Source organism: Oncorhynchus nerka, linkage group LG4 (assembly GCF_034236695.1).
Source record: "Oncorhynchus nerka isolate Pitt River linkage group LG4, Oner_Uvic_2.0, whole genome shotgun sequence".
NCBI lineage: Eukaryota > Metazoa > Chordata > Actinopteri > Salmoniformes > Salmonidae > Oncorhynchus > Oncorhynchus nerka.
The window spans coordinates 11837602-11864269 of record NC_088399.1 but is presented as its reverse complement, the minus strand read 5'-3'; the positions used below and the strand labels follow the sequence as shown (position 1 = coordinate 11864269).

Here is a 26668-nt window from a genome sequence, read left to right as displayed (position 1 = left end):
GCATGCATGTGTGTGTGGGTGCATGCATGTGTGTGTGTTCGCTTGTGTGTGGGTGCATGCATGTGAGTGTGGGTGCATACGTGGGTACATGCATGGGTGTGAGTGTGATGGGGGGGTCGTTGTAAGGCCAGTCATATTTGGGCTGCTTGCTCCTTGCGGTGGGGACAGTATTTTTCTCACAGACTGAAAACACATGACCTGAAAAAAATAGTTTCCCCGTCTGGTTTGTAGTAATAGTCATTGTCTCCATCTGTGTAGAGTTCAATGTATGCCAACTAGATTCATTGTTGCTATGGCTGTAACTGGTCGTATTGATTTAAACGTGTCCCGACTTGCTCTGTTCTAATTACTTCTACTGTGACACTATAGTATCACTGGCTGAGATGTTCAATACGTCTTCTTTTTGTTTCCCACACAGGCACACAAAAACTACCAAAACATGACTGAAATTGAGGCCAAAGTCAGCTACGTCAAACTGGCTAGGTCTCTGAAAACCTACGGAGTGTCATTCTTCCTAGTAAAGGTACAATGGCACTGAAAAAATAACATTCAACCACAACTCCTTAACCAACTCCTTAACCAACTCCTTAAACAACAGTGAATATCTTCTTTCTAACCAATCAACGCTCTTAACATTTTCAAAGCTTTTGAAGTTCTACTCACTGCCTTTGATGGTTGAATGGAATGTGCAATAGCTTTTCAAATGTTAAGGTATCATAGTACGAGAGTATTTTTAAGCATGTGTTTTTGTGTGTGTGTGTGTCCTTGCAGGAGAAAATGAAGGGTAAGAACAAGCTGGTCCCTCGTCTGCTGGGAATCACCAAGGAGTGTGTCATGCGGGTAGACGAGAAGACCAAGGAGGTGATCCAGGAGTGGAATCTCACCAACATCAAACGCTGGGCTGCCTCGCCCAAGAGCTTCACCCTGGTGAGTCCCATGACCTCTGACCTCCTGGTCATCTTTGACCTTCTGGTTGCCTGGTCAGTTTGTCTAGACTGGAATATGAACACAGGGTTGTCTTTTGCTATTACTATGCTACCTCATAGAAGTATTTGAGGCATCTTGTACCAAAAGCACAAAACAATGTAGACAACCACTTTAGAAGAATACACACTGCAAAAGATGGTGATGTGTATGTAAAATAAGTTATTATAGAACATAGAAAATATGTTTTTTGCACTTAAAATAACATTGAAAGGAAGTTCATGCACATTGGAGCATGTGTGACTCAGTGGGTAGAGCATGGCGCTTGCAACCTCCAGGGTTGTGGGTTCGATTCCCATGGGGGGGGCAGTGTGAAAAAGTTCCAAAATTGGTATGCACTCACTATAAGTGGCTCTGAATAAGAGTGTCTGCTAAATGACTCAAATGGAGATGCATAGTCATACATACCCATCACCTTATGAGTCTAGATCAGCAATATTCAACAGTGTTGCATTCTGGTCATGTGCTGGAGAATGCAGGTGCACATTGCATGTTTTCATCTAGCGCTGCTTATTTGCCCACAAGTGAACAAAAGGCCCTGAAGGATTTTTCAAATATTAACATACCACAAGGCTCCATTTTCTTTGTCAGTTATTTTGTCGGTTATAAACCATTACAGAAAAGGGACTGGTCGTTTTGTCCGTCTTGCTATTATTTTATTTTCTGGAGAGTATTTCCTGGCAGTTCATCAGATAAATAACGTCTAGCTCCATGACGACTTTTTACGGTTTGGAAAGAACATTTCTGCAGCTTATAATGCCAACAAAATGACAGGTAATGCATTGTATGACGTCAGTGTTATATTTCAGGGGAGTAATAACTATACAAACGGACCTCTGCTACCCAATCTTTGGAGATTTTTATGTCAGTACCTCGGAGGAGGTATTTGGCAGGCGTTGGTGATTTACAATGTGCATACAGTATATACAATTAAGTTGTCATTTTGTCTCTTACAGTGGTTTAACGGCTGTGTTCCCTCTAGGCATCTCTATGGGATTAGTTGTAAAGGACACATATAGTAGTACATATAGTAGTACATATAGTAGTCACATATAATCGGACCACTGCCATTTCAAACAAAAACATAGAGATGCATTGAGGGAGCACCCTGTTACAGTAGATATAATCATTGTATTCCAGGACTTTGGCGATTATCAAGACGGTTACTACTCTGTCCAGACGACTGAGGGAGAGCAGATCGCCCAACTGATCGCTGGTTACATTGACATCATTCTGAAAAAGGTACTGCGGTGTCTCACAGTATATAGATGCATTGGAGTACGATGACGTTGCCCTCAGACACTGATCTTGGGTCAGTTTCCCCATTTAATGTTTACGGTTAGGATTGAGGGATGGGAAAGCTGATCCTTGCTCTATACCCAGGGGGAACTTCACCGCGGAGCAGATGCACCAACACAAAATCCTGGTTGTAGCCAGATTGTAATCAGTCAAGATAGCAAATCAAGAGTTCTGTATGACCAGGTCACCATGGAAATCATATTGACAAAAAGCCTCAGGGTACGCTAGAGTTGCCTCTTCAATGTGTCTGTGCACTGCATTACAGTATGCATAGAGTACTGCCATTATAGAGTTTAGAGATTCCACACCATATCACATATCCCAGTAATGGTGAGATTACAATTGTTTACAGACAATAGAGTAAAAACAATCTTATAATATGTTTTCTGATGAGGTACGACAGTTGAACTAAGCTCATGAGACATTTAGAAGTTTTATACGTCAAGAATCGATGGTCATATAACATTACTTTAAAAGTCCCAGAAAATGGATGTACAAATCCCAGATTTCCCCTTTTTTTAATTCAATGAAGAGAGCTATATCAATCACCCCAATAACCTGTCTTGTCTCCTTCCAACAGAAAAAGAGCAAGGACCACTTTGGCTTAGAGGGAGATGAGGAGTCCACCATGTTGGAGGATTCTGTGTCACCCAAAAAGTGAGTCCAGTGCAGCGGTTTCCTGCCGTTTGTGCCAGTGATGTCACAGCATGTTGGTGACTGCTCACTTCGTGTGTGTGTGTGTGTGTGTGTGTGTGTGTGTGTGTGTGTGTGTGTGTGTGTGTGTGTGTGTTTTGACGTCAGTAGATTCTATACTGTACTAACTTTCCCTCAGTCTTTATCCATAACTCCCCTACAGATTTTCATCATCATTGTGTATGTATGTATTCCTATGTAGTGGGTCCATCTAACCTATGGGTCCTGTGTAGTGGGTCCATCTAGCCTGTGGGTCCAGTGTCGTGAGTCCATCTAGCCTATGGGTCCTGTGTAGTGGGTCCATCTAGCCTATGGGTCTTGTGTAGTGGGTCCATCTAGCCTATGGGTCATGTGTAGTGGGTCCATCTAACCTATGGGTCCTGTGTAGTGGGTGCATCTGGCCTGTGGGTCTTGTGTAGTGGGTCCATCTGGCCTGTGGGTCTTGTGTAGTGGGTCCATCTAACCTATGGGTCCTGTGTAGTGGGTCCATCTAACCTATGGGTCCTGTGTAGTGGGTCCATCTAGCCTGTGGGTCTTGTGTAGTGGGTCCATCTAGCCTATGGGTCCTGTGTAGTGGGTCCATCTAACCTATGGGTCCTGTGTAGTGGGTGCATCTGGCCTGTGGGTCTTGTGTAGTGGGTCCATCTAACCTATGGGTCCTGTGTAGTGGGTCCATCTGGCCTGTGGGTCTTGTGTAGTGGGTCCATCTGGCCTGTGGGTCTTGTGTAGTGGGTCCATCTGGCCTGTGGGTCCTGTGTAGTGGGTCCATCTAGCCTGTGGGTCCTGTGTAGTGGGTCCATCTAGCCTGTGGGTCCTGTGTAGTGGGTCCATCTAACCTGTGGGTCCTGTGTAGTGGGTCCATCTAGCCTGTGGGTCTTGTGTAGTGGGTCCATCTAACCTATGGGTCCTGTGTAGTGGGTCCATCTGGCCTGTGGGTCCTGTGTAGTGGGTCCATCTAGCCTATGGGTCCTGTGTAGTGGGTCCATCTGGCCTGTGGGTCCTGTGTAGTGGGTCCTGTGTAGTGAGTCCATCTAGCCTATGAGTCCTGTGTAGTGGGTCCATCTAGCCTGTGAGTCCAGTGTAGTGGGTCAATCTAGCCTATGAGTCCAGTGTAGTGGGTCCATCTAGCCTGTGGGTCCTGTGTAGTGGTCCATCTAGCCTATGGGTCCAGTGTAGTGGTCCATCTAGCCTATGGGTCCAGTGTAGTGGGTCCATCTAGCCTATGGGTCCTGTGTAGTGGGTCCATCTAGCCTATGGGTCCAGTGTAGTGAGTCCATCTAGCCTGTGGTTCCATCTAGCCTATGGGTCCTGTGTAGTGGGTCCATCTAGCCTATGGGTCTTGTGTAGTGGGTCCATCTAGCCTATGGGTCTTGTGTAGTGGGTCCATCTAGCCTATGGGTCCTGTGTAGTGGGTCCATCTAGCCTATGGGTCTTGTGTAGTGGGTCCATCTAGCCTATGGGTCCAGTGTCGTGAGTCCATCTAGCCTGTGGTTCCATCTAGCCTATGGGTCCTGTGTAGTGGGTCCATCTAGCCTGTGGGTCCTGTGTAGTGGGTCCATCTAGCCTATGGGTCCAGTGTAGTGAGTCCATCTAGCCTGTGGTTCCATCTAGCCTATGGGTCCTGTGTAGTGGGTCCATCTAGCCTATGGGTCCAGTGTCGTGAGTCCATCTAGCCTATGGGTCCTGTGTAGTGGGTCCATCTAGCCTATGGGTCTTGTGTAGTGGGTCCATCTAGCCTATGGGTCCAGTGTCGTGAGTCCATCTAGCCTGTGGTTCCATCTAGCCTATGGGTCCTGTGTAGTGGGTCCATCTAGCCTGTGGGTCCTGTGTAGTGGGTCCATCTAGCCTATGTGTCCAGTGTAGTGAGTCCATCTAGCCTGTGGTTCCATCTAGCCTATGGGTCCTGTGTAGTGGGTCCATCTAGCCTATGGGTCCAGTGTCGTGAGTCCATCTTGCCTATGGGTCCTGTGTAGTGGGTCCATCTAGCCTATGGGTCTTGTGTAGTGGGTTCATCTAGCCTATGGGTCCAGTGTCGTGAGTCCATCTAGCCTGTGGTTCCATCTAGCCTATGGGTCCTGTGTAGTGGGTCCATCTAGCCTGTGGATCCTGTGTAGTGGGTCCATCTAGCCTGTGGGTCTTGTGTAGTGGGTCCATCTAGCCTATGGGTCTTGTGTACTGGGTCCATCTAGCCTATGGGTCCTGTGTAGTGGGTCCATCTAGCCTGTGGATCCTGTGTAGTGGGTCCATCTAGCCTATGGGTCCAGTGTAGTGAGTCCATCTAGCCTGTGGTTCCATCTAGCCTATGGGTCCTGTGTAGTGGGTCCATCTAGCCTATGGGTCTTGTGTAGTGGGTCCATCTAGCCTATGGGTCCAGTGTCGTGAGTCCCTCTAGCCTGTGGTTCCATCTAGCCTATGGGTCCTGTGTAGTGGGTCCATCTAGCCTGTGGGTCTTGTGTAGTGGGTCCATCTAGCCTATGGGTCTTGTGTACTGGGTCCATCTAGCCTATGGGTCCTGTGTAGTGGGTCCATCTAGCCTGTGGATCCTGTGTAGTGGGTCCATCTAGCCTATGGGTCCAGTGTAGTGGGTCCATCTAGCCTATGGGTCCTGTGTAGTGGGTCCATCTAGCCTATGGGTCTTGTGTAGTGGGTCCATCTAGCCTATGGGTCCAGTGTCGTGAGTCCCTCTAGCCTGTGGTTCCATCTAGCCTATGGGTCCTGTGTAGTGGGTCCATCTAGCCAATGGGTCTTGTGTAGTGGGTCCATCTTGCCTGTGGGTCTTGTGTAGTGGGTCCATCTAGCCTATGGGTCTTGTGTACTGGGTCCATCTAGCCTATGGGTCCTGTGTAGTGGGTCCATCTAGCCTGTGGGTCCTGTGTAGTGGGGCCATCTAGCCTATGGGGGCATCTTTCTGATTCTGATGACGATGAAGAGCCTTACAACACTGCAATATAGTATGTCTTCTGACATCTCTATTCATCCCTCCCTCCCGCCATCTCTCCCCACCCTCCCGCCATCTCTCCCCTCCCCCTCCCTCCCGCCATCTCTCCCCTCCCTCCCGCCATCTCTCCCCTCCCTGATCTAAACCCTCCCTCCCGCCATCTTCCCCACCCTCCCGCCATCTCTCCCCACCCTCCCGCCATCTCTCCCCTCCCTCCCGCCATCTCTCCCCACCCAATCCCGCCATCTCTCCCCTCCCTCCCGCCATTCTCCCCTCCCTCCCGCCATCTCTCCCCACCCTCCCGCCATCCCTCCCTCCCCGCCATCTCTCCCCACCCTCCCGCCATCTCTCCCCACCCGCCATCTCTCCCCTCCCCCCTCCCCTCCCGCCATCTCTCCCCACCCTCCCGCCATCTCTCCCCCCCTCCCGCCATCTCTCCCCTCCCTCCCGCCATCTCTCCCCTCCCTCCCGCCATCTCTCCCCACCCTCCCGCCATCTCTCCCCACCCTCCCGCCATCTCTCCCCACCTCCCGCCATCTCTCCCCACCCTCCCGCCATCTCTCCCCTCCCTCCCGCCATCTCTCCCCACCCTCCCGCCATCTCTCCCCTCCCCCTCCCTCCCGCCATCTCTCCCCACCCTCCCGCCATCTCTCCCCTCCCCTCCCTCCCGCCATCTCTCCCCTCCCTCCCGCCACCTCTCCCCACCCTCCATTTCTCCTCTCACTCCCTCTATCTGTCTCTCCACCCCCCCAGGTCTACAGTGCTGCAGCAGCAGTTCAACAAGGTGGGGAAGGTGGAGACTGGCTCTGTGGCCCTGCCAGCCATCATGCGTTCAGGGGCCGGGGGCCCCGAGAGCTTCCAGATGGGCTCCATGCCTCAGGCCAAGCAGCACATCACCAGCGGACAGATGCACAGGGGCCACATGCCCCCGCTGGTAAGACTGGAGGGCCACATTGAACTCTAGCAGGGTTGGGGTCAGTTCAGTTTTCAATTCAGGAAGTGAAATTGAGTTCAATTCAAGATTTGGAAAAAAAAAAAAAGCCCAAATAGGAAATAGTGGTTAATTCACTTCCTCAATTGACTGTTAATTGAAATAACTGAACAGACCCCAATACGATCTCTATATCTGAAGAAAGCATTTTAGAGGCTAATACACCATAACATTCTCAGTGGAAAATAATTACAAGCCCTATTTAATTAACTGTACAGAATGAAAACTGAGTGTATTTCGATATGTTCCCCTGTGTGCAGACGTCAGCCCAGCAGGCCCTGACTGGCACCATCAACTCCAGCATGCAGGCGTTGCAGGCTGCCCAGGCCTCGCTGGAGGAGTTTGACACCCTGCCTCCCCTCGGGACAGACGCGGTGAGACACCTGGATTTAAACTGACCCCCTCTTCACCTGTACAACCTCCAACCTGTAGCTATAACAAAATTCTTGATCTCGTCTATCATTTTTTTTCCTCTCAGTTTTAAGTGAATTATTTCAAATGGATACCATTTTAAAGACTAGTTGTACCAATTAAAGAGAGAGAACATGCTCCACTCTTTTATAGTGTAATACAGTGAGTTGGTGTATTTTTCATGTAAGTTGTGTAGAAAATAGTTTTAATGTCAATGTAATCTGTGTCTTCCCATGATCAAGGCCTCCCAAGCCTGGCGTAAGAACAAGATGGACGAGTCCAAACACGAGATCCACTCCCAGGTTGACGCCATCACAGCCGGGACGGCCTCTATGGTCAATCTCACCGCAGGTACCGTCTCTTCACTGTGGATACCAACAATGGATGTTGTGGTCATTTCTATCCAGTGGTGGAAAAAGTACCCAACTGTCATACTTGAGTAAAAGTAAAGATACCTTAATAGAAAATGACTCAAGTAAAAGTGAAAGTCACCCAGTTAAATACTAATTGAGGAAGTCTAAAATTATTTGGTTTAAAATATACTTAAGTATCAAAAGTATAAATTATTTCAAATTCCTTCTATTAAGGAAACCAGATGGCACCATTTTCTTATTTTTAAAACGTACTGAAAGCCACGGGCACACTCCAACATTCAGACATAATTTACAAACAAAGCCTGTGTGTTTAGTGAGTCCTCCAGATCAGAGGCAGTAGGGATGGACCAGGGATGTTCTCTGTTTAGTGAGTCCTCCAGATCAGAGGCAGTAGGGATGGACCAGGGATGTTCTCTGTTTAGTGAGTCCTCCAGATCAGAGGCAGTAGGGATGACCAGGGATGTTCTCTGTTTAGTGAGTCCTCCAGATCAGAGGCAGTAGGGATGACCAGGGATGTTCTCTGTTTAGTGAGTCTCCCAGATCAGAGGTAGTAGGGATGGACCAGGGATGTTCTCTGTTTAGTGAATCCTCCAGATCCCGGCCATCCAGATCAGAGTAGGGATGGACCAGGGATGTTCTCTGTTTAGTGAGTCCTCCAGATCAGAGGCTAGTAGGGATGACCAGGGATGTTCTCTGTTTAGTGAGTCCTCCAGATCAGAGGCAGTAGGGATGGACCAGGGATGTTCTCTGTTTAGTGAGTCCTCCAGATCAGAGGCAGTAGGGATGGACCAGGGATGTTCTCTGTTTAGTGAGTCCTCCAGATCAGAGGCTAGTAGGGATGACCAGGTATGTTCTCTGTTTAGTGAGTCCTCCAGATCAGAGGCTAGTAGGGATGACCAGGGATGTTCTCTGTTTAGTGAGTCCTCCAGATCAGAGGCAGTAGGGATGGACCAGGGATGTTCTCTGTTTAGTGAGTCCTCCAGATCAGAAGCAGTAGGGATGGACCAGGGATGTTCTCTGTTTAGTGAGTCCTCCAGATCAGAGGCAGTAGGGATGGACCAGGGATGTTCTCTGTTTAGTGAGTCCTCCAGATCAGAGGCTAGTAGGGATGACCAGGGATGTTCTCTGTTTAGTGAGTCCTCCAGATCAGAGGCTAGTAGGGATGACCAGGGATGTTCTCTGTTTAGTGAGTCCTCCAGATCAGAGGCTAGTAGGGATGACCAGGGATGTTCTCTGTTTAGTGAGTCCTCCAGATCAGAGGCAGTAGGGATGGACCAGGGATGTTCTCTGTTTAGTGAGTCCTCCAGATCAGAAGCAGTAGGGATGGACCAGGGATGTTCTCTGTTTAGTGAGTCCTCCAGATCAGAGGCAGTAGGGATGACCAGGGATGTTCTCTGTTTAGTGAGTCCTCCAGATCAGAGGCTAGTAGAGATGACCAGGGATGTTCTCTGTTTAGTGAGTCCTCCAGATCAGAGGCAGTAGGGATGGACCAGGGATGTTCTCTGTTTAGTGAATCCTCCAGATCAGAGGCAGTAGAGATGACCAGGGATGTTCTCTGTTTAGTGAATCCTCCAGATCAGAGGCAGTAGAGATGACCAGGTATGTTCTCTGTTTAGTGAGTCCTCCAGATCAGAGGCAGTAGGGATGGACCAGGGATGTTCTCTGTTTAGTGAATCCTCCAGATCAGAGGCAGTAGAGATGACCAGGGATGTTCTCTGTTTAGTGAATCCTCCAGATCAGAGGCAGTAGGGATGGACCAGGGATGTTCTCTGTTTAGTGAATCCTCCAGATCAGAGGCAGTAGGGATGGACCAGGGATGTTCTCTGTTTAGTGAATCCTCCAGATCAGAGGCAGTAGAGATGACCAGGGATGTTCTCTGTTTAGTGAATCCTCCAGATCAGAGGCAGTAGGGATGGACCAGGGATGTTCTCTGTTTAGTGAATCCTCCAGATCAGAGGCAGTAGGGATGGACCAGGGATGTTCTCTGTTTAGTGAATCCTCCAGATCAGAGGCAGTAGGGATGGACCAGGGATGTTCTCTGTTTAGTGAATCCTCCAGATCAGAGGCAGTAGGAATGACCAGGGATGTTCTCTGTTTAGTGAATCCTCCAGATCAGAGGCAGTAGGGATGACCAGAGATGTTCTCTGTTTAGTGAATCCTCCAGATCAGAGGCAGTAGGGATGGACCAGGGATGTTCTCTGTTTAGTGAATCCTCCAGATCAGAGGCAGTAGGGATGGACCAGGGATGTTCTCTGTTTAGTGAATCCTCCAGATCAGAGGCAGTAGAGATGACCAGGGATGTTCTCTGTTTAGTGAATCCTCCAGATCAGAGGCAGTAGGGATGACCAGGGATGTTCTCTGTTTAGTGAATCCTCCAGATCAGAGGCAGTAGGGATGGACCAGGGATGTTCTCTGTTTAGTGAGTCCTCCAGATCAGAGGCAGTAGAGATGACCAGGGATGTTCTCTGTTTAGTGAGTCCTCCAGATCAGAGGCAGTAGGGATGGACCAGGGATGTTCTCTGTTTAGTGAATCCTCCAGATCAGAGGCAGTAGGGATGGACCAGGGATGTTCTCTGTTTAGTGAATCCTCCAGATCAGAGGCAGTAGGGATGACCAGGGATGTTCTCTGTTTAGTGAATCCTCCAGATCAGAGGCAGTAGAGATGACCAGGGATGTTCTCTGTTTAGTGAATCCTCCAGATCAGAGGCAGTAGGGATGGACCAGGGATGTTCTCTGTTTAGTGAATCCTCCAGATCAGAGGCAGTAGGGATGGACCAGGGATGTTCTCTGTTTAGTGAATCCTCCAGATCAGAGGCAGTAGAGATGACCAGGGATGTTCTCTGTTTAGTGAATCCTCCAGATCAGAGGCAGTAGGGATGACCAGGGATGTTCTCTGTTTAGTGAATCCTCCAGATCAGAGGCAGTAGGGATGGACCAGGGATGTTCTCTGTTTAGTGAGTCCTCCAGATCAGAGGCAGTAGAGATGACCAGGGATGTTCTCTGTTTAGTGAGTCCTCCAGATCAGAGGCAGTAGAGATGACCAGGGATGTTCTCTGTTTAGTGAGTCCTCCAGATCAGAGGCAGTAGGGATGACCAGGGATGTTCTCTGTTTAGTGAGTCCTCCAGATCAGAGGCAGTAGGGATGGACCAGGGATGTTCTCTGTTTAGTGAATCCTCCAGATCAGAGGCAGTAGGGATGACCAGGGATGTTCTCTGTTTAGTGAGTCCTCCAGATCAGAGGCAGTAGGGATGGACCAGAGATGTTCTCTGTTTAGTGAATCCTCCAGATCAGAGGCAGTAGGGATGGACCAGAGATGTTCTCTGTTTAGTGAATCCTCCAGATCAGAGGCAGTAGGGATGGACCAGAGATGTTCTCTGTTTAGTGAATCCTCCAGATCAGAGGCAGTAGGGATGGACCAGGGATGTTCTCTGTTTAGTGAATCCTCCAGATCAGAGGCAGTAGGGATGGACCAGGGATGTTCTCTGTTTAGTGAATCCTCCAGATCAGAGGCAGTAGGGATGGACCAGGGATGTTCTCTGTTTAGTGAATCCTCCAGATCAGAGGCAGTAGGGATGACCAGGGATGTTCTCTGTTTAGTGAATCCTCCAGATCAGAGGCAGTAGGGATGACCAGAGATGTTCTCTGTTTAGTGAATCCTCCAGATCAGAGGCAGTAGGGATGGACCAGGGATGTTCTCTGTTTAGTGAATCCTCCAGATCAGAGGCAGTAGGAATGACCAGGGATGTTCTCTGTTTAGTGAATCCTCCAGATCAGAGGCAGTAGGGATGACCAGAGATGTTCTCTGTTTAGTGAATCCTCCAGATCAGAGGCTAGTAGGGATGACCAGAGATGTTCTCTGTTTAGTGAATCCTCCAGATCAGAGGCAGTAGAGATGACCAGGGATGTTCTCTGTTTAGTGAATCCTCCAGATCAGAGGCAGTAGGGATGGACCAGGGATGTTCTCTGTTTAGTGAATCCTCCAGATCAGAGGCAGTAGGGATGGACCAGGGATGTTCTCTGTTTAGTGAATCCTCCAGATCAGAGGCAGTAGGGATGGACCAGGGATGTTCTCTGTTTAGTGAATCCTCCAGATCAGAGGCAGTAGGGATGACCAGGGATGTTCTCTGTTTAGTGAATCCTCCAGATCAGAGGCAGTAGAGATGACCAGGGATGTTCTCTGTTTAGTGAATCCTCCAGATCAGAGGCAGTAGGGATGGACCAGGGATGTTCTCTGTTTAGTGAATCCTCCAGATCAGAGGCAGTAGGGATGGACCAGGGATGTTCTCTGTTTAGTGAATCCTCCAGATCAGAGGCAGTAGAGATGACCAGGGATGTTCTCTGTTTAGTGAATCCTCCAGATCAGAGGCAGTAGGGATGACCAGGGATGTTCTCTGTTTAGTGAATCCTCCAGATCAGAGGCAGTAGGGATGGACCAGGGATGTTCTCTGTTTAGTGAGTCCTCCAGATCAGAGGCAGTAGGGATGACCAGGGATGTTCTCTGTTTAGTGAATCCTCCAGATCAGAGGCTAGTAGGGATGGACCAGGGATGTTCTCTGTTTAGTGAATCCTCCAGATCAGAGGCAGTAGGGATGGACCAGGGATGTTCTCTGTTTAGTGAATCCTCCAGATCAGAGGCAGTAGGGATGACCAGGATGTTCTCTGTTTAGTGAATCCTCCAGATCAGAGGCAGTAGAGATGACCAGGGATGTTCTCTGTTTAGTGAATCCTCCAGATCAGAGGCAGTAGGGATGGACCAGGGATGTTCTCTGTTTAGTGAATCCTCCAGATCAGAGGCAGTAGGGATGGACCAGGGATGTTCTCTGTTTAGTGAATCCTCCAGATCAGAGGCAGTAGAGATGACCAGGGATGTTCTCTGTTTAGTGAATCCTCCAGATCAGAGGCAGTAGGGATGACCAGGGATGTTCTCTGTTTAGTGAATCCTCCAGATCAGAGGCAGTAGGGATGGACCAGGGATGTTCTCTGTTTAGTGAGTCCTCCAGATCAGAGGCAGTAGGGATGACCAGGGATGTTCTCTGTTTAGTGAGTCCTCCAGATCAGAGGCAGTAGGGATGACCAGGGATGTTCTCTGTTTAGTGAGTCCTCCAGATCAGAGGCAGTAGGGATGACCAGGGATGTTCTCTGTTTAGTGAGTCCTCCAGATCAGAGGCAGTAGGGATGGACCAGGGATGTTCTCTGTTTAGTGAATCCTCCAGATCAGAGGCAGTAGGGATGACCAGGGATGTTCTCTGTTTAGTGAATCCTCCAGATCAGAGGCAGTAGGGATGACCAGAGATGTTCTCTGTTTAGTGAATCCTCCAGATCAGAGGCAGTAGGGATGGACCAGGGATGTTCTCTGTTTAGTGAATCCTCCAGATCAGAGGCAGTAGGAATGACCAGGGATGTTCTCTGTTTAGTGAATCCTCCAGATCAGAGGCAGTAGGGATGACCAGAGATGTTCTCTGTTTAGTGAATCCTCCAGATCAGAGGCAGTAGGGATGGACCAGGGATGTTCTCTGTTTAGTGAATCCTCCAGATCAGAGGCAGTAGGGATGGACCAGGGATGTTCTCTGTTTAGTGAATCCTCCAGATCAGAGGCAGTAGAGATGACCAGGGATGTTCTCTGTTTAGTGAATCCTCCAGATCAGAGGCAGTAGGGATGGACCAGGGATGTTCTCTGTTTAGTGAGTCCTCCAGATCAGAGGCAGTAGAGATGACCAGGGATGTTCTCTGTTTAGTGAGACCTCCAGATCAGAGGCAGTAGGGATGGACCAGGGATGTTCTCTGTTTAGTGAATCCTCCAGATCAGAGGCTAGTAGGGATGGACCAGGGATGTTCTCTGTTTAGTGAATCCTCCAGATCAGAGGCAGTAGGGATGACCAGGGATGTTCTCTGTTTAGTGAATCCTCCAGATCAGAGGCAGTAGAGATGACCAGGGATGTTCTCTGTTTAGTGAATCCTCCAGATCAGAGGCAGTAGGGATGGACCAGGGATGTTCTCTGTTTAGTGAATCCTCCAGATCAGAGGCAGTAGGGATGGACCAGGGATGTTCTCTGTTTAGTGAATCCTCCAGATCAGAGGCAGTAGAGATGACCAGGGATGTTCTCTGTTTAGTGAATCCTCCAGATCAGAGGCAGTAGGGATGACCAGGGATGTTCTCTGTTTAGTGAATCCTCCAGATCAGAGGCAGTAGGGATGGACCAGGGATGTTCTCTGTTTAGTGAGTCCTCCAGATCAGAGGCAGTAGAGATGACCAGGGATGTTCTCTGTTTAGTGAGTCCTCCAGATCAGAGGCAGTAGAGATGACCAGGGATGTTCTCTGTTTAGTGAGTCCTCCAGATCAGAGGCAGTAGGGATGACCAGGGATGTTCTCTGTTTAGTGAGTCCTCCAGATCAGAGGCAGTAGGGATGGACCAGGGATGTTCTCTGTTTAGTGAATCCTCCAGATCAGAGGCAGTAGGGATGGACCAGGGATGTTCTCTGTTTAGTGAGTCCTCCAGATCAGAGGCAGTAGGGATGGACCAGAGATGTTCTCTGTTTAGTGAATCCTCCAGATCAGAGGCAGTAGGGATGGACCAGAGATGTTCTCTGTTTAGTGAATCCTCCAGATCAGAGGCAGTAGGGATGGACCAGAGATGTTCTCTGTTTAGTGAATCCTCCAGATCAGAGGCAGTAGGGATGGACCAGGGATGTTCTCTGTTTAGTGAATCCTCCAGATCAGAGGCAGTAGGGATGGACCAGGGATGTTCTCTGTTTAGTGAATCCTCCAGATCAGAGGCAGTAGGGATGGACCAGGGATGTTCTCTGTTTAGTGAATCCTCCAGATCAGAGGCAGTAGGGATGACCAGGGATGTTCTCTGTTTAGTGAGTCCTCCAGATCAGAGGCAGTAGAGATGACCAGGGATGTTCTCTGTTTAGTGAGTCCTCCAGATCAGAGGCAGTAGGGATGACCAGGGATGTTCTCTGTTTAGTGAGTCCTCCAGATCAGAGGCAGTAGGGATGGACCAGGGATGTTCTCTGTTTAGTGAATCCTCCAGATCAGAGGCAGTAGGGATGACCAGGGATGTTCTCTGTTTAGTGAGTCCTCCAGATCAGAGGCAGTAGGGATGGACCAGAGATGTTCTCTGTTTAGTGAATCCTCCAGATCAGAGGCAGTAGGGATGGACCAGAGATGTTCTCTGTTTAGTGAATCCTCCAGATCAGAGGCAGTAGGGATGGACCAGAGATGTTCTCTGTTTAGTGAATCCTCCAGATCAGAGGCAGTAGGGATGGACCAGGGATGTTCTCTGTTTAGTGAATCCTCCAGATCAGAGGCAGTAGGGATGGACCAGGGATGTTCTCTGTTTAGTGAATCCTCCAGATCAGAGGCAGTAGAGATGACCAGGGATGTTCTCTGTTTAGTGAATCCTCCAGATCAGAGGCAGTAGGGATGACCAGGGATGTTCTCTGTTTAGTGAATCCTCCAGATCAGAGGCAGTAGGGATGGACCAGGGATGTTCTCTGTTTAGTGAGTCCTCCAGATCAGAGGCAGTAGAGATGACCAGGGATGTTCTCTGTTTAGTGAGTCCTCCAGATCAGAGGCAGTAGAGATGACCAGGGATGTTCTCTGTTTAGTGAGTCCTCCAGATCAGAGGCAGTAGGGATGACCAGGGATGTTCTCTGTTTAGTGAGTCCTCCAGATCAGAGGCAGTAGGGATGGACCAGGGATGTTCTCTGTTTAGTGAATCCTCCAGATCAGAGGCAGTAGGGATGACCAGGGATGTTCTCTGTTTAGTGAGTCCTCCAGATCAGAGGCAGTAGGGATGGACCAGAGATGTTCTCTGTTTAGTGAATCCTCCAGATCAGAGGCAGTAGGGATGGACCAGAGATGTTCTCTGTTTAGTGAATCCTCCAGATCAGAGGCAGTAGGGATGGACCAGAGATGTTCTCTGTTTAGTGAATCCTCCAGATCAGAGGCAGTAGGGATGGACCAGGGATGTTCTCTGTTTAGTGAATCCTCCAGATCAGAGGCAGTAGGGATGGACCAGGGATGTTCTCTGTTTAGTGAATCCTCCAGATCAGAGGCAGTAGGGATGGACCAGGGATGTTCTCTGTTTAGTGAATCCTCCAGATCAGAGGCAGTAGGGATGACCAGGGATGTTCTCTGTTTAGTGAGTCCTCCAGATCAGAGGCAGTAGAGGATGACCAGGGATGTTCTCTGTTTAGTGAGTCCTCCAGATCAGAGGCAGTAGGGATGACCAGGGATGTTCTCTGTTTAGTGAGTCCTCCAGATCAGAGGCAGTAGGGATGGACCAGGGATGTTCTCTGTTTAGTGAATCCTCCAGATCAGAGGCAGTAGGGATGACCAGGGATGTTCTCTGTTTAGTGAGTCCTCCAGATCAGAGGCAGTAGGGATGGACCAGAGATGTTCTCTGTTTAGTGAATCCTCCAGATCAGAGGCAGTAGGGATGGACCAGAGATGTTCTCTGTTTAGTGAATCCTCCAGATCAGAGGCAGTAGGGATGGACCAGGATGTTCTCTGTTTAGTGAATCCTCCAGATCAGAGGCAGTAGGGATGGACCAGGGATGTTCTCTGTTTAGTGAATCCTCCAGATCAGAGGCAGTAGGGATGGACCAGGGATGTTCTCTGTTTAGTGAATCCTCCAGATCAGAGGCAGTAGGGATGACCAGGGATGTTCTCTGTTTAGTGAATCCTCCAGATCAGAGGCAGTAGGGATGGACCAGGGATGTTCTCTGTTTAGTGAATCCTCCAGATCAGAGGCAGTAGGGATGACCAGGGATGTTCTCTGTTTAGTGAATCCTCCAGATCAGAGGCAGTAGGGATGGACCAGAGATGTTCTCTGTTTAGTGAATCCTCCAGATCAGAGGCAGTAGGGATGGACCAGGGATGTTCTCTGTTTAGTGAATCCTCCAGATCAGAGGCAGTAGGAATGACCAGGGATGTTCTCTGTTTAGTGAATCCTCCAGATCAGAGGCAGTAGGGATGACCAGAGATGTTCTCTGTTTAGTGAATCCTCCAGATCAGAGGCTAGTAGGGATGACCAGAGATGTTCTCTGTTTAGTGAATCCTCCAGATCAGAGGCAGTAGGGATGGACCAGGGATGTTCTCTGTTTAGTGAATCCTCCAGATCAGAGGCAGTAGGGATGGACCAGGGATGTACTCTGTTTAGTGAATCCTCCAGATCAGAGGCAGTAGAGATGACCAGGGATGTTCTCTGTTTAGTGAATCCTCCAGATCAGAGGCAGTAGGGATGACCAGGGATGTTCTCTGTTTAGTGAATCCTCCAGATCAGAGGCAGTAGGGATGGACCAGGGATGTTCTCTGTTTAGTGAGTCCTCCAGATCAGAGGCAGTAGAGATGACCAGGGATGTTCTCTGTTTAGTGAGTCCTCCAGATCAGAGGCAGTAGGGATGGACCAGGGATGTTCTCTGTTTAGTGAATCCTCCAGATCAGAGGCAGTAGGGATGACCAGAGATGTTCTCTGTTTAGTGAGTCCTCCAGATCAGAGGCTAGTAGGGATGGACCAGGGATGTTCTCTGTTTAGTGAGTCCACCAGATCAGAGGCAGTAGAGATGACCAGGTATGTTCTCTGTTTAGTGAATCCTCCAGATCAGAGGCAGTAGGGATGACCAGAGATGTTCTCTGTTTAGTGAATCCTCCAGATCAGAGGCAGTAGAGATGACCAGAGATGTTCTCTGTTTAGTGAATCCTCCAGATCAGAGGCAGTAGAGATGACCAGAGATGTTCTGTTGAGAAGTGCGTGAATTTGACTATTTTCCTCTCCTGCTAAGCATTCAACATGTAACGAATACTTTTGGTTGTCAAGTGAAATGTATGGAGTAAAAAGTACAATATTTTCTTAAGGAATATAGTGAAGTAAAAGTAGTCAAAAATATGAATAGTAAAGTACAGATACCCCAAAAAACGACTTAAGTAGTACTTTAAAGTATTTTTACTTAATTACTTTACACCACTGCTTATATCTATCTCGAAGAACCAGTAGATATGGGATTGCCTTTTTCACAGGCGTGCTTCATTCAATTACAGGTCTCTCTTGTGAAATAGATTTTATCTCAATGACAATTACATGTAGAAATACAGCTTAAATGATTTTATTTTTTATAAAAAGGTATTTAGATTCTGCATTGTAATGTCCTTTAACTAGATATGTAAAGGCTTTTTCAGCTTAAATATTGACTCTGTGGGTGGAATATATAAAACAAAGCAGCAGCATTGACCACGTGAGGACTGCTCATGAAGTTCCCCTCATAGACCACGTGAGGACTGCTCATGAAGTTCCCCTCATAGACCACGTGAGGACTGCTCATGACGTTCCCCTCATAGACCACGTGAGGACTGCTCATGACGTTCCCCTCATAGACCACGTGAGGACTGCTCATGAAGTTCCCCTTATAGACCACGTGAGGACTGCTCATGAAGTTCCCCTCATAAACCACGTGAGGACTGCTCATGAAGTTCCCCTCATAGACCACGTGAGGACTGCTCATGAAGTTCCCCTCATAGACCACGTGAGGACTGCTCATGAAGTTCCCCTCATAGACCACGTGAGGACTGCTCATGAAGTTCCCCTCATAGACCACGTGAGGATTGCTCATGAAGTTCCCCTCATAGACCACGTGAGGACTGCTCATGAAGTTCCCCTCATAGACCACGTGAGGATTGCTCATGAAGTTCCCCTCATAGACCACGTGAGGATTGCTCATGAAGCTCCCCTCATAGACCACGTGAGGACTGCTCATGAAGTTCCCCTCATAGACCACGTGAGGACTGCTCATGAAGTTCCCCTCATAGACCACGTGAGGACTGCTCATGAAGTTCCCCTCATAGACCACGTGAGGACTGCTCATGAAGTTCCCCTCATAAACCACGTGAGGGCTGCTCTTGAAGTTCCCCTCAACATCTGTCTGTCCCCTTCACCATAGGTGTAGTGCTTAAAGGACTGCCCACAAAGTATTGAAACCTAAACATGTCTGTCTGTCCCCCTCAACAATAGGCGACCCAGCAGAGACAGACTACACTGCGGTGGGCTGTGCCGTGACCACCATCTCCTCCAACCTAACGGAGATGTCCAAGGGGGTCAAGCTGCTCGCCGCCCTCATGGAGGATGAGGGAGGCAACGGAAACCAGTTGTTGGGGGCTGCCAAGAACCTGGCGTGTGCCGTGTCCGACATGCTAAAGACCGCCCAGCCAGCCAACACTGAGGTAACACGCACGAGCACACACTGAATACTGAAGTAACACACCAAAGGCTTAGCCATTTTTGTGTACTTCCTGTTTCTGTGTAGCACAATGATAATGTTCAGAAAAGCGGATGGTGTAAAAAGATTTTGCAGCTAAAATTTCAAATCTGTGTTCTTATTAAAATGTTTTCTCCCATTTTGTGCTTACTGGACATGACCAATGTCACCTGTAAGTTAACGTGAAACCATCTTCATGCATAAGATGTTAAAGAATCCCTTCATGATGGCTTTTCTTCAGTCATGTGACCTGTGCTTTTTGGGCATCTTTTTTTTTTTTTTACCATCAGCCCCGTCAGAACCTTCTGCAGGCTGCAGGCAACGTGGGCCAGGCCAGTGGCGAGCTGCTGTCTCACATCGGAGAGACGGACGCCGACCCCCGCTTTCAGGTAGGCCAACCGTGACCCAGTCCAGAGTGAACTAAACTGACACTCTGAAAGTGGGACTACGCCACAAGAAAACAAGTTGACCGTTTTCAGACTTGGGGCAAATTCTAACTTCTACTTAAGTCAAACGTTCATTTAGTCTCCCATTGACATCAATAAATGGCTGGAAGTTAGGATTCAGCCCTTCGTCCATTGCTTTCAACACTCTAATTTGCACAACGTTTAAGTTGTCTTAGGATCTTAGGTCAGAACACGGTCCTGATCAGTTCCCTATGTAGAGATTGTGGTAATAATTTGTGCAGTACTGTGTGATTTACTATAACCCCCTCTTTTTTTTACACCTGCATTGGTCAGTTTCTAGGTAAAGGATCTTTCAGGGGTGCAAGGCGGAGCGTCTCCACTTATAGTCACATGCTGGTAACAAACGTGTCATCGAAAGATGAGCCTATCCGAATCACTGTCACTCCCAATGGCCAATCAAACTAATCGTTCTTGGATCTTTTACTGTAATTGATATGGACCACACTGGTGTAACATCATCTAGTAGCGTATTCTTGTCATTTCTAACTGTATAATAAGCATTTGACAACAGTTTTGTTCAGTTTCTCTTGCATATCTCTTGCATATCTTCAGGTAGTCAAAATACTCTCGGTTTTCTTATAGGTTTTGATTATTGACATGCAGAAAGAGCAAGTAGCTCTCAAAAGCATTTGATTATGAAAGTATCCAACAGCTGAATAGCTCAACGCACTGAGAGAAACGTTGAGTTTCAGATGAGTTTCAGATGAGAAGTTAACCCAGGGATTAAAAGGTGAACTGTATTTACATGATCGTATTCTGCCCTGTCCAAACGAGACTTCTGCCCTGTCCAAACGAGACTTCTGCCCTCCTGTCCAAACGAGGCGTCTGCCCTGTCCAAACGAGGCGTCTGCCCTGTCCAAACGAGGCGTCTGCCCTGTCCAAGCAGAGTAGTTTCCATTTGTAGGGTACTGGGTTGATTATTAACTCTTAATGTGGTTGCATTGAGGTCTAGGAGAATACTGCTGTACCTGAAGATATACAGGAAATGTCTGTTTTAACAATTGTTTCCAATATTAAATGAAGGGTTAGTAGTATTAGTAGGGGATCTGTTTCGATAAGTGGTGGGAAGCCTGTTACCAATTGTTTTCTCTTAGAGAATTTCTGAATTCCTCATGACTGAACTAAGACCTATTGGCAACAGGTTTTGAATACAGTATTTAACACCTGAAGGTGTTGGAGTTGTTGTTTAATGTGGAGTTATTTATAATAGCCTATACATGTATTGAGGGAAGCACTTCAACTGAAAATGTGATGAAGTAGCTGTAATGTTACACCTAAGTGATGATATAGCCTACCATACAATGACTGAGCGAGCGCAGAGAACATATTGTGGAGAAATAAGTAGGCCGGCTAATGCCTGTTCATAAATGCTTGTGGAATGCAGCCTGACCGCAGCTCCCACAAAGTCCTCTGGGTTTCTTTTCCCTCCCCCTCACTTTTTCTGCCTCCTCCTCCCCCTACTCCTTCACAAAACAACATGCAGGGAGAGCTGCCCAACTCCTCTGTTGTGATATCGATAATCCCACTCAAACACCTTCTAAACTGCATAAAAATAATGTCTGGAGTAGTGCAGAGGCTGATGAGTGTTTGCTAGATTAGCTTTTGCAGAGACCCTGTTGCTGATATCCTGTCTCTCCTCGATGACAACCGTGTGTTAGCCTACCGTGTGTTAGCCTACCTTAGCCTACCGCGTGTTAGCCTACCGCGTGTTAGCCTACCGCGTGTTAGCCCACCGCGCGTTAGCCCACCGCGCGTTAGACCACCGCGCGTTAGACCACCGCGCGTTAGACCACCGCGCGTTAGACCACCGACCGGGCGTGCGTTTGTCCACCGACCGGGCGTGCGTTTGTCCACCGACCGGGCGTGCGTTTGTCCACCGACCGGGCGTGCGTTTGTCCACCGACCGGGCGGGCGTTTGTCCACCGACCTGGGGGGCGTTTGTCCACCGACCGCGCGGGCGTTTGTCCACCGACCGCGCGGGCATCTGGCACTTCAGATGTCACAGCTGGAGTCCCTCCGCTTCCACGTATCTTCTTTTGACAAACCTAGAGAGCCCTTAGTCACTTTTCTCTCCCCCTACTCCCTATTCTCTCCACCCTAGTCTCTTCACCCCCTCCCCTCAGTCACTTTTCTCCCCCTCTCTCCACCCCAGTCAGCCCCCCCTCCCACTTCCTGAGTGGCGCAGTGGTCTAAGGCACTGCATCTCAGTGTAGCTGTACCACTAGAGATCCAGGCTCTGTCACAGCCGGCCGCGACCGGGACACCCATGGGGCAGCGCACAATTGGGGAGGGTTTGGTCGGAAGGGATGTTCTTGTCCCATCGCACTCTAGCGACTCCTGTGGCGGGCCAGGTGCATGCATGCTAACACGGTCACTAGGTGTACGGTGTTTCCTCCGACACATTGGTGCGGCTGGCTTCCAGGTTAAGCCTGCATTGTGTCTAGAAGCAGTGCGGCTTGGTTGGGTTGTGTTTCAGAGGACGCACGGCACTCGACCTTCGCCTCTCCCGAGACCGTACGGGAGTTGCAGCGATTAGACTGTAGACTGTAAGACTGTAACTACCAATTGGATACCTTGAAAAAGTGGTGTGAAAAATATATTTCAAAAAGAATCCTCAGAGGCCATTATAGATAGTAGGGTCATCAATAGAGTCTTCTATTCACTTTTGTGCTAAAACTGGCTACCACTGAATTCAGGTCAGACTGTAAACTGTGGTGTGTTCGGCAGGACAGATTTTAAAACTGGAAAAGTCTCTAATTTTCGCCTTTAGTAGAGGCTATTTCTCTAATCTCTTTACTTAATTTAATTTGCCAAAATGGACCTTAACATTTGAGTGCTCTTCCTGAAGAGGACAATTCTTTTCAGAATAATTAAATTGATCCTAATTCTTACGAAAATAATTGTTCCATAGTTGACCCACAATCTTTTCACCCTATATAACCTCGGTGTCACACTGTTTCTGTTCTCAACAATGCTACACTGTCGTCTTCTTTGCTACGACAACAACAACAAGTTAACTAAAGCAGAAACAGTCTGGTACTCAGGCTAAAGACACTCACAATGAACCACAGTCTCAATCAAAACAGAGCCTCGTTGATGGGCCTGGTATGGAATGGTCAAAATGATATTTTCTCCTTCCACTTAAGCATGCCTTTAATTGACTTTATGCTACATGCTAACAAGCATGCTAACTAGCCTGTGTCATCCCTGCCGTTCTCAGGACATGCTTATGCAGCTGGCTAAAGCCGTGGCTAACGCCGCCGCCGCTCTGGTGCTCAAAGCAAAGAACGTGGCCCAGAAGACAGAGGACTCTGCACTCCAGAACCGCGTCATCGCCGCAGCGACCCAATGTGCCCTATCCACCTCCCAACTGGTGGCTTGCACCCGGGTAAGAGAAGAGAACCCCAACATCTTTACCACACACTAACCATCTATTGTCCCATGTTTGTCATTTAGACTTGGACGGAATACTGTTTACAGAGGTATTTCTTTTCAACACTGTAAATTGGGGGCCCCATAAAGCTCGGCTGCACCTCCGCGTCACGGGAGCTGTTATAACTGTTAATTTAACTATCTAAGATGTGTCAGATAAATGATATCCAGCTCGGGGCTCCAGCTATGCATTTGGTTTGCTAACTAGCTATCTAAGGGGCTTGATGGAAAGATCAAGCTTCTTGGTTCCAGCAGAGATAATCAATCCCCACCTGGATCAAGATCCCTGCTGTCTAAATTTGTTTTATGCTTCAAAATACAAACATTTGGAAAGAAATAGTGCCCCTGGTGAGCACTGCCGGTAATACAATATACCCCTGTATTGTACAGGAACGGTATGAAAATCTCTCTCCCCCTTTCTTACCCCTATCTTTGCCTTTGTTTTTTCTCTCCTTTCTCCCCTTATCCCATTTTGTCTTACCCCTCTCCCTCTCTCTCCAGGTGGTCGCTCCCACCATCAGCTCTCCGGTGTGCCAGGAGCAGCTGATTGAGGCAGGCAAGCTGGTTGCCAAATCGGTGGATGGCTGCGTGGATGCGTCGCAGGGCGCCACCAGCGACGAGGGGCTCCTCAAGCAGGTGGGCGCCGCCGCCTCAGGCGTCACCCACGCCCTCAACGAGCTCCTGCAGCACATCAAGCAGTACGCCCACGGAGGCCAGCCCATAGGGCGCCACGGAGAGGCCACCGACCGCATCCTGGACGTCACCGAGAACATCTTCAGCTCCATGGGAGATGCCGGTAGGCTGGGGGATGGGATGGGAGGGGAGGGGCGGGGCTAAAAGAGGTCAAGGGTCAGCAGTCATATTGGAGTGAGATAGCATAGATGGTGGATTAAAGATGTCCCACTCATGCCTTTTACCATTGAAGAAAATGGTCACAGTTCAGGTCTGCTTAAGGGGGTGGCTCTCCCATAGGCAGCAACGCGGTAGCAGCTGGGTCTGGTCTGCTTAGTTTATTGACTGTAATATGAACCTGAAAAAAGGAGCAAGTGAGATGTCTCTGGAGTCTGCATCTCAAAATGGCATCCTATTTGCAAAAAGCAATTTCAAATGTTTGTCTTATTTCCAAAAAGCAGTACAAAAAAAGTCTAATTTGACATGTTTTAATATGAAAATATGATGTGGAAGTGGATTGTTGTATAACTATTTGTTGGTAAAATACTCTCTGACTTTGAAGTTTTAAGAGGTTTATTAAAGGAAAGATCAAAATGCTGCCTCTCCTACCGTTGCCCTTTTCCTAGGGCCAGAATCAATAAAGGTTAGATGAATAAATCAGTATTTAAACTTCAGTAAAAACTAGATGAATAAATGAGGATTTAAACTGTATTGACTGCTGTTTCTCTCCCTTCTCTCCAGGTGAGATGGTGCGTCAGGCCCGCATCCTTGCCCAGGCCACCTCGGACCTGGTCAACGCCATCAAGATGGACGCAGAGGGCGAGTCGGACCTGGAGAATTCCCGCAAGCTGCTGTCAGCCGCCAAGCTCCTGGCAGACGCCACGGCCAAAATGGTGGAGGCTGCCAAGGTCTGTTCCACATGACCTACTGTTCCCATCCTGTCTCCCATTCCACCATGGTCTGTTCCACATGACCTACTGTTCCCATCCTGTCCCCCATTCCACCATGGTCTGTTCCACATGACCTACTGTTCCCATCCTGTCCCCCATTCCACCATGGTCTGTTCCACATGACCTACTGTTCCCATCCTGTCCCCCATTCCACCATGGTCTGTTCCACATGAGTTACTGTTCCCATCCTGTCCCCCATTCCACCATGGTCTGTTCCACATGACCTACTGTTCCCATCCTGTCCCCCATTCCACCAAGGTCTGTTCCACATGACCTACTGTTCCCATCCTGTCCCCCATTCCACCATGGTCTGTTCCACATGACCTACTGTTCCCATCCTGTCCCCCATTCCACCATGGTCTGTTCCACATGAGTTACTGTTCCCATCCTGTCCCCCATTTCACCAAGGTCTGTTCCACATGACTTACTGTTGCCATTTGGTCCCCCATTCCACCATGGTCTGTTCCACATGACTTACTGTTGCCATTTGGTCCCCCATTCCACCATGGTCTGTTCCACATGACCTACTGTTCCCTGTCCTGTCTGTTCCACATGACCTACTGTTCCCATCCTGTCCCCCATTGGTCTCACTGTTGCCATTTGGTCCCCCATTCCACCATGGTCTGTTCCACATGACCTACTGTTCCCATCCTGTCCCCCATTTCACCAAGGTCTGTTCCACATGATCCTCCCCCATTCCACCATGGTCTGTTCCACATGACCTACTGTTCCCATCCTGTCCCCCATTTCACCATGGTCTGTTCCACATGACCTACTGTTGCCATTTGGTCCCCCATTCCATCGTTGAGGATTTATGAGCGAGGCTGGAGGAATGGCGAGGCCTCAGTTTAGGAGCTGTGTGTGTGTGTTTTTAAATTTTTTATTGTTGTTTAGTCTTATTTAAGTTTAAGTTGTATTGAGATTTAGTTAGCAACTTCCTCAGTGCGCTCGCATGCGGGTGGAATATCCTCTTGGTCTAATGGTTATGATGCTGGCGGGAGACCGGGGTTCAGATCCCACTCGTGACATTAAATCAAATCAAATCAAAATCAAATGTTATTTGTCACATACACATGGTTAGCAGATGTTAATGCGAGTGTAGCGAAATGCTTGTGCTTCTAGTTCCGACAATGCAGTAATAACCAACAAGTAATCTAACTAACAATTCCAAAACTACTGTCTTATACACAGTGTAAGGGGATAAAGAATATGTACATAAAGATATATGAATGAGTGATGGTACAGAGCAGCATAGGCAAGATACAGTAGATGGTATCGAGTACAGTATATACATATGAGATGAGTATGTAAACAAAGTGGCATAGTTAAAGTAGCTAGTGATACATGTATTACATAAGGATACAGTAGATGATATAGAGTACAGTATATACGTATGCATATGAGATGAATAATGTAGGGTATGTAAACATTATATTAGGTAGCATTGTTTAAAGTGGCTGATGTGTGTGCAGGGCGCAGCCGCCAACCCGGACAGTGAGGAGCAGCAACAGAGACTGAGGGAGGCAGCAGAGGGCTTACGCATGGCCACCAACGCGGCTGCCCAGAATGCCATCAAGAAGAGGCTGGTCAACAAGCTGGAGGTGAGGACACAGTCAGACATCCTTCTCCTGATATTGCTGGATCTCAACCAGTGTTTCTCCCGTTGTTATAAAGATTGGGTTGGGTGGGCCCCCCTCCTAACTTTGTTACACCCCCCTGCTTAAAAGAGACTGGTACTTTCCGCCTGGAAATTAAACTAGGGGAAATGCTGACTTTCAAACTGTATGGCCATTTAGCTATTTTAACATTACTACTAGGGCCAGGAGTTTTTCAAGACCACATGACCTGACCACGACAAACAGGCTCTAGTTAAAGGGCACTTAGAGTGAAAATTAATTTTTTATTAAGGCCAGCAATATCAATAAGACAGTATCATGAATATAAAACTGTTTATGATGTAAAAAGTTTGAGGCAATTTTAGGAGAAGAGGTGGGTCTTGGCATTTAAACAGGCGGATATACTCCCGATTCAAGCCTCTTACCCAAGAGCTCTAGAGTGAAAACGTAACTTAGTCTCTCGGTGTTAGTCTGGTTTTTATGGAAGTAAAAAAAAACATAATCTCTGCTTCTCATAGCAACTACACAAGTGGCTTCCCATAACAGCCAAATAAGTAAGAAGCCCTTGAGTGGTGCAGCGGTCT

General features: G+C 48.3%; 1 protein-coding gene across 4 annotated transcripts in view; it reads left to right on the top strand.

The window, feature by feature from the left end:
• tln1 (talin 1) overlaps positions 1-26668 on the top strand; it is a 166279-nt gene that overhangs the window by 59462 nt on the left and 80149 nt on the right. For 3 of the 4 annotated variants that reach the window (XM_065017219.1, XM_065017217.1, XM_065017218.1), the window contains 14 exons: positions 419-523; positions 772-927; positions 2125-2226; positions 2864-2940; positions 6668-6848; positions 7166-7279; positions 7559-7667; positions 18704-18912; positions 19238-19336; positions 19688-19750; positions 22635-22802; positions 23348-23642; positions 24260-24426; positions 25941-26069. In XM_065017219.1, the coding sequence (XP_064873291.1) occupies positions 419-523; positions 772-927; positions 2125-2226; positions 2864-2940; positions 6668-6848; positions 7166-7279; positions 7559-7667; positions 18704-18912; positions 19238-19336; positions 19688-19750; positions 22635-22802; positions 23348-23642; positions 24260-24426; positions 25941-26069 (1974 nt within the window). The remainder of the gene's footprint in view (positions 1-418; positions 524-771; positions 928-2124; positions 2227-2863; positions 2941-6667; positions 6849-7165; positions 7280-7558; positions 7668-18703; positions 18913-19237; positions 19337-19687; positions 19751-22634; positions 22803-23347; positions 23643-24259; positions 24427-25940; positions 26070-26668) is intronic. The other variant, XM_065017220.1, reaches the window with a different exon arrangement.